The sequence below is a fragment of the Podarcis filfolensis genome (assembly GCF_964270895.1).
Source record: "Podarcis filfolensis genome assembly, chromosome: 7".
In the NCBI taxonomy this organism is placed as follows: domain Eukaryota; kingdom Metazoa; phylum Chordata; class Lepidosauria; order Squamata; family Lacertidae; genus Podarcis; species Podarcis filfolensis.
The window spans coordinates 42,300,143-42,308,494 of NC_139603.1; the positions used below are offsets into that span (position 1 = coordinate 42,300,143).

The window sequence follows — 8,352 nt, forward strand, 5'->3', positions numbered from 1 at the left end:
TTCCAAGTTTTAAACATTTTTAAATTGGAGAACAAGCTCAACAAATGGGAGGTCTGTTCATACACTTGTTTGCTCAACTGCTGTAGTTGAGGGAAGTGGATGAGGCTTGAGAATGTTGAAGAGAAGGAAATATCCAGACATGAAATAACATGATTCTGTGAGTAAATTTGAATGTTGCAAGGCATACTTAAGTCTCTTAAGAGGGAAGGGGGAATTTGCATGTATATCTTGGCAACATAGTCAACAAAACAAAAATGGAGAATGAAAATGAAAGGGCAAATACTTCCTACGCAGGAAAGTATCACGTTTGTTAGCTTGTCAATATGGAGGTCTCAAGCTTTCTGTGATCATAAGTCTCTCATACAACCCTTGCCTCTGCTGCAGAGAATTCTGTTAAGTATTGGAAGGCTCACACTTGATTCACACAGATCACTTGTCCAGCCTTTTGGTTCAGAATCACCCTGTGTGAACTGACAGTACTTGTGAAAGGCACAGGAGTGAGAAAAGTTATGTGTGGGCATGTGCACTTGAATGAAAGATCTAACCGTTTAACTATGCCAACTCAATATTTTAAATGAATGGAGAAGCAGAACACTTCTGATTGATTCAACACAGAATGTGTGATGCAGACGCAAAGCTTTTTCAACCCCAGTGAAGGACACGGATTCTATCATAAAATTGTGTGAGGTTTGACATTATCCCAGCTACTAGTGTAAGGAAATTGTGTGTTTTTTAGTCTTTAAATGTCTGTGTTTGAGCATTCATTTATATGCATTTAATATATGAAATATTAGATGTTTTCCATTCCTTTTATTAACAGAGTTTGTTCCCAGCAACTCAATACTATATACTTAATACAGAATAGCACTCAAAAGCCTCACTAACACTGCAAAACACATTTACTTTGATGATGCAAGTCCTGCTGGTATCAACACTCACTTTCAAGTAACTGTGCTTAAGATTGCAGCCTAAGGTGATTTTTCTGATTCACAGTTTGAGGAAAACAATATAGTCCTGAAAAATAAGTCTGTTATATTCTTTACTATCCTGGAAAAGATTAGAACTAGAGCTAGCTATTCAGACTTAATCATTTTTAGAACAGCATTTGATAGACTTCATTCATTAATTTCTTCCTCCTCGTCTTCAAAAATTTCCTCTCCATCATTTGCTGTAGCTTCTTGGTACTGCTGATACTCTGACACAAGGTCATTCATGTTGCTCTCTGCTTCTGTGAATTCCATCTCGTCCATTCCTTCTCCTGTAAACCAGTGAAGAAAAGCTTTTCTCCTGAACATGGCTGAGAATTGCTCTGAGATTCTTTTGAAGAGCTCTTGGATAGCTGTGCTGTTGCCGATGAAGGTAGAGGCCATCTTGAGGCCACGGGGTGCTATATCACAAACGGCCACTTTGACGTTATTTGGGATCCATTCCACAAAGTAGCTGCTGTTCTTGTTCTGGATGGCCAGCATCTGTTCATCAACTTCTTTCATGGACATGGGACCTCGGAAGACTGTAGCTACTGTCAAATACCGTCCGTGCCTTGGGTCGCAAGCTGCCATCATATTTTTGGCATCAAACATCTGTTGCGTGAGTTCCGGGACTGTGAGAGCCCGGTATTGTTGGCTCCCTCGGGCAGTCAGTGGAGCAAATCCTGGCATAAAGAAGTGTAGGCGTGGGAATGGGACCATATTCACTGCCAGCTTGCGCAAATCTGCATTTAGCTGACCAGGAAAACGCAATGATGTCGTTACCCCGCTCATTGTAGCGGACACCAAGTGGTTCAGATCTCCATAGGTTGGAGTGGTGAGCTTCAGAGTGCGGAAGCAAATATCATACAAGGCTTCGTTATCAATACAGTAGGTTTCGTCAGTATTTTCAACCAGTTGGTGGACTGAGAGTGTGGCGTTATATGGTTCCACAACAGTGTCAGAGACTTTAGGAGATGGCATGACACTGAATGTATTCATGATCCGATCAGGATATTCCTCTCGGATTTTGCTGATCAGTAGTGTTCCCATCCCAGAACCTGTTCCTCCTCCAAGAGAATGAGTGAGCTGAAATCCCTGCAAGCAATCACAGTGTTCACATTCTTTTCTTACTATATCAAGCACTGAATCTACCAGCTCTGCTCCTTCCGTATAATGTCCTTTGGCCCAGTTATTTCCAGCTCCTGTTTGTCCTGAGGTAACACAACAAAAGGGGAAGAGGTGAATAGGTTTACAACTCATGAAATAATAAGGAACTTCAAAATATTCATATTTATCCACTGTATGCATTTAAGCATAGACTTTGTGGAAAACTTTTAAATAGAGTTACACCGAGAGCTCATTTAACTGCCAAATGTGTCCAAAATGTCCAAAACATTCCACATATTCCTCAAGTACATAGTGGCATAATGGCATCACAGAAATAACATAAAATGCTGCACTGTTTTGACTACAGTGGAACCTCGTGTTACGGACAGGATCCATTCCAGAGGCCCATCCATAACATGGAACTGACGCAAGCTGAAGCACAGCGTCTGCGCACACACAGGGCCCGATTTAGCACTTCTGCGCATGTGCGAGCAGCGAAACCCGGAAGTAACCCGTTCCAGTACTTCCAGGTTGCCGCAGGATGCAACATGAAAACACGTAGCCTGAAGCAGACACAACATGAAGTATGACTACATTTAAAACCAAGGTGTTGCTTTCAGTATGTCCAAGAGCACTCCATAAATCTGTAATCATTTACACAGACATTTTTAATAAAAAAATATTATTTACAAAAGAGATTACCCCATAGACCCACACTTTAACTGGACCACTTATTTTCCAATCACAGATAAACTTAGTCTGTGCATCCCTCGTTCTCCTTGCACTTTTTAAAGACCGACACATATGACTTTCTAAATTTACAATTTAGAGCCCAGTACTTCATTTTTGTAAAAGATTTCAGTAAAGTCACATAGAAATGCACTAGCAATCTGCCTGTAACTTGTGGGTCATGTGCCCTTTTCTGACATAGAGAGAGACATTGGCCCAAACTGCCTGTAAACAAGGGTTACCTCAGAGTGGGGAACTGTGACACTCCAGATGTTTTGGGGCTTTAATTCCCATCAGCCTAAACCAGCATGGCCAATGATGCAGGGATGATGAGTTCAACAACATCTGAGAAGTCACAGTTTTCCCACCCCGTTTTACATTTTCCTTCCTGTTTTCATCATCTGTTAGAAGGAAAGCAGCAGTGCTTGCAATAGGTTACCTGACCCAATGGGGATGAGAGACAGAAAGGCAACATAGTCTTCCCTTGCTTATTCCTTCTTAAGTCACCACCTACAGATTGTTTTCCTCAGGCTTTACTTGCTTCCTCTTCCCCCTCCCATCTGTTAGTATTAGAGTATTTTTGTTAACCTCATTGCTCCATAAAGGCCATATGAGCTTGTACCCAGAACGGTTTGTTTGCCAGGAGTAATAAGTTTCTTTATTCTTTCAACCAGTGGTTGAAAGAAATAAACAATTTATTTCTGCATTTTGCCAAACTCCAACATAATCTACTTGGTAAGTTTAGCCAGCATTTGTAACAGACAATCATATACATACCAAAGATGAAATTATCAGGCCGAAAGAGTTGTCCAAATGGACCAGACCGCACACTGTCCATGGTTCCAGGCTCCAAGTCCACCAAGATTGCTCTGGGCACATATTTCTGAGCTATAAGAAAAATGAAATGCATCTTGCTTTGGGATTTAATTTATTACAATTGCTTGCCACATCTTTACCGCATATACATACATAAATATAATTATTTATCACTGTGTTTCTAGTAGCTCAATTTAATGCATCCCTCTACTTCCCCACAAATGTTTAGGAAAATATAACATAATGTCCCTTATTGTGACCATTGGCATGACCCTTTTCCTTTATTGTCAAAGTCTTTATTACCAGCTGATCTTGTTCACATTCACCACATGGAATTTGCTTAGTTGTTTTGGTGACAGAGGATGCTCTTTCCATTCTGTACAATGCAGCAACTTTACAAGCCCCTGGATCACTTTCTTCACACACACCCCCCACCCGTAATCCCTTGTTTGCATATCATATTAAAGTTCTTAGCAAGTTTATAGGTACCTGAATATAACTCTACAAGCTGGTGCTATTTTTGAAACAAAACAATAGAAAACATGAGCCCACAATCTAGAGAGGAAGAAGTACACATGCAGAGGAAACATGGAGATTAGTACTGGGACAACAATTTAAAAACTGAAATGAAAGGACATGTGATAAAGGACACTGGTTGTAAACATATCCTGAGGCAGGGATGGGGATCCACTGGCTCTACAGATGTTGTGGGATTCCTACTCCAATCGGCTCAACCAGAATAGCCAATAGTCGGGGGTAACGGAAGCCATTATAAATGCATTTGTTAGGAAATCAACATTAAAAGTATTTAATTTTGTTCTGCTAGGTAGAAAATTGTACATATGGGAACAGGAAAGCACTATCATGTTTCCATTAGCAATGGGCAGTACTCAGAAGTATATCCCACTGTGTTCAATGGGGCTTGTTCCCGAATATATATGGTTGGGACTCACACTACAGAGAAGCGATGAAGAATCAGTAGCCCTCTAGATATTGCTGGACTACAACTCCCCTTATCCCTGGCCACTGCCTATGGTTGCTAAGGCAAATAAGGAGCTATAGTTCAGTCATATCCGCTGGGCGAGGGGCGGGTCAAGGGTTTCCCTTGCCTGTATTAGCCCTTTGCTTCCCTACTTGTGTCAACCCCTAAAGTTACTCTAGCAAGCAGAGTCCATAGCTGAGTTTCTGTGACTCTTTTAAACAACTAGATGTAACGAGGAGGGATAGTCCCACTGTTATCTCTTATACCAGGCCCCACCATGACTGGAAAGTTGCTTTCTCCCTTCCTATCTGCTAACAATGCTGCAAACTGCAGGGGGATTAGAACAGATAGATATCACAGGCACTGTGTAGCAGTGATCAGCCAGAAATGGAAGGAGGGGAGGTGGCAGGCCTAACCCAACCAAAAGTGTTGGAAGTCTTTAGTCGAAAGAGAATGAACCACCCAGTCTGGAATGCATCCAGGACAAACGCTTAACATGCTCGTATTTGTAAAGAATGGCAGGATTTTATGCTATTGGGCTGGGACAATGGTTCCTGGCATTTAGGGAACTGCTGTTAGTGAATCACGGCTTAGCTGGTGCTGCAAACTTTGTCCTCCATGAACTTTCCTGAATCAAAAGGCAAAAGTGCTTGGAACTCGTTAAGTTAAAGGTTGGAGCTGAACAGGATCATTTGCTCACTATAACCCTTATAACAAGCAGTCTTTAAATTGAGCAAGGGCTCAGATGTTCAGTACCAAGTCTTATCCTTTGGAAGGTGAAGAAGATTCAGGTTCTGCTTATATACATGTGGAAAAGAACTTTCATTTTATATGAGAGAGTGCTTCCACACCAGGCATTTACTCTGGATTTTTTGCATTTCATTTATTTCTAACCTCATGGCTGCTTACGTTATTTTCCTCTACAGTTCTTTGTTTCTATACCTGCCAATGGATGCATCTTACAAAATGAACTTTAGTCAGTTAAGGCTTACACCATAGTAAATTCATTAGTCGTTGTTGCTTTTTACAGGGCATCTATGTGATGTTATCATTAAATCATTGTCCTGTGTTTTCCCCATAGTTCTTCCACTATTTGTCAAATATCGAAAACCTACTTTAAAAAACATAAAACAGAGCAGCACTGCAATATCTACAATAGATGGAACACAGCTGGATAGACCACTCAGAGCACCATATCCTCCAATGTGTAGAAAGTCGTTAGCAATTCTACATGTAGGATTCAGCAGAAGAACAGTGAACTATAGTACTAAACACCACCAGTCTGAAAGCACCTTGAGTGACTAATCACTTCATCCTTCATATCTGGGACCAAAGTGGGAAGCAAAGTGTTTTAAGTAATGGGCTCTTCTCTCTTTACAAATTAACTATTGGCAGCGAGACATAGAACCAGATAATCTACACAGGTTTCTGTGGGACAGGGGAAAGCTTTCCCATGAGTGTGGAAGCTGAAGGCCTCTACAAACAGAAGGCTGCAATACTCTGAGCACAAATACAAAGCAATGAGGTCAGCCCTTCAGTATACAGCTAGCAAAGGGAGGATCATGGTGAAACTGATGTCTCCTTAAGCTGCTTGTGTTTCTACTCTGTGCAAGAAAATAAAAAGCCAGGAAATTAGCATAGCATATCTTTTATTCTACTTTGGGGGGGGGCAAAGTGCAGTACAGCACACTGAGACTGTCTTCCAGCCCACTTATAATCTAGTTACCCTTTCCTCCTATTCCTTATGGGAGTCCACTCCAGTTTGCTCAAACAACTTTCAAGTCAATCTTTGCAAATCTTCCATTTGTTTTTAAAGTTTCATTTCAAATTTTGAAATAAAATACGTTGAATTATGTGTCCAAGTACCAATTTTTTGTGTTTCTGTGCCATGTGTGGGGAACCTCTGGCCTGCCAGATGTTAATGAATACAGTTCCAATCATCCCTGGCCATTGGTAAAGCTTGTTGTGGATGCTGGGAGCTGTAGTTCACACACTCATTCTAAGTTACCTCCCTCCTATTGCCAACAAAGTAAGCAGTGAGCATAGAACTGTAACAGTTGAGGTTGAACAACACATACACACACACATAATGAAGTACATAGAGGAAACTGAGCAACCTCTTTGCTTTCTTCATTGCTTCTCCTCCCATAAGATCACATTATGCTTAGCCCTTGGACAACAATGGTACACTTACAGGATGATTCATTGTAGTAGACATTGATCCTCTCCAGCTGCAATGGTGAGTCACCAACATAGCCTCCAGCTGGGTCGATACCATGTTCATCACTGATCACTTCCCAAAACTTTTGAGCGGAAAAGGAAAAGAAAAGTGAGACAAACTCTTTGAGAAAATGGTCATCATCATAGCTCCCCCCCCCAAAAAAAACACTCTGTGTATGCGTGTTTCCCTTACTCTTTATCTCTGCTATTAATTGCAAGTCATCAAAACCCACCCATCCTTGGCAGGGACAGAACAGGCCTCTGAGGCATGTGTTGAAGCAACAGCTGCCGAATTCTTGGCATGTTTGAAGGCTGCTCCTCTGAGTCCCTCCCTGCTCTAGGCTTGAACAGCAGAGAAAATATAGGGTGGGGTTGTGGGGGGGGGGGATAAGGTCAAAAGCTAGGCAGATTCACATCAAGATTTCAAACCACAGAGAAAACGGATAAAATCTCCAGCAGCATTTCTAGCTTGGGTTAATTCCCCCCACTCCCACCCCGCTGCTGCCTCAGGGGTTTTTTTCTCCCTTGGTTTCTGTTTTTTTCCAGAACCTTTTATGGTCAACGTGGAAGAGATGAGCTATTTAGTTCCCGTTTGGGTGGTTTCCCACTCTGTAGCTTATGTGAGCACGCACAAAATTAGAATCCGAGTTTGCTACAGAACAAGAAACTTCTCCCCAAAACAAGTGAAACTCTTAGGAGAAAAAAATTGTTTATCACTTTCTTCCTAAATTCTTAAGGCACTAATTAATTAAACATACTTTTCCAAAAGTATCTTATTTTGCAGGTGGGTGTCTGAAGAAAGAGGGTCCCAATAGCACAAAACAGAAAATCCTACTGTACCACGAGGATTTACAACTGGAACCACCAGGTGCTAAATACAACTTAGTAATACTATTTAATAATAATAGTAATTCCCCTTACCTTGGTTCCAATTTGGTTTCCACACTGGCCTGCCTGGATATGAACTATTTCCCTCATGCTGATATTTTACAAGCTCCTGATCAGGCTGCTTCTGCTTCTGCTTCGCTCTCTCTCTTCCTGACTCTACAAAGCAGAGTTCAGCTATGCACAATGTCCTTGCCTCAGTTAACGTTTTATTGGCTCCCGGTCTGTGATTCACCCTCCCTGCTCTGCTCACTCTGCAACTTCACAGAAGAATGAGGAGGAAGGGAAAAAATGCAGCAGCAACTGGCTCTGCCCCCTGCCCAGCCTTCTCTGGGACTGTGTCTATATATGAATGACATTTCACTCCATTCTTTCAAAGCACTTCAACATTTTGAGCAGACTGCAAGTCTCTGTGCTTTTCAGTTGCCTCATGCATTATTATCCTCCAACTTTAAGACTTTTGCCAAGCCAAAGGCCACTAGTTGTATCATGCTGTCTCCAATTAATTGACAGGGCTTCATTAATGGTTTCTGAAAATCCAAACTGAGGAGGAACAGATGAATATAAATTCAGGAATCAGCATCCAAGGTCACAAGTATAAATCCTGGAGAAGGACAATTGTGAAATCTCTCAACCTGGATTAAG

At 41.5% G+C, this 8,352-nt stretch overlaps 1 protein-coding gene across 1 annotated transcript; it reads right to left on the reverse strand.

The window, feature by feature from the left end:
• Positions 1 to 797: 797 nt before the first annotated feature.
• TUBB6 (tubulin beta 6 class V) lies at positions 798 to 7,982 on the reverse strand. The gene is made up of 4 exons (XM_083622636.1): positions 7,744 to 7,982; positions 6,797 to 6,905; positions 3,582 to 3,692; positions 798 to 2,179 (listed from the first exon to the last, which is right to left on the reverse strand). The coding sequence occupies exons 1-4, from the start codon at positions 7,798 to 7,800 to the stop codon at positions 1,116 to 1,118; spliced, it is 1,341 nt and encodes a 446-aa protein (XP_083478762.1). The 5' UTR covers positions 7,801 to 7,982; the 3' UTR covers positions 798 to 1,115.
• Positions 7,983 to 8,352: the final 370 nt, after the last annotated feature.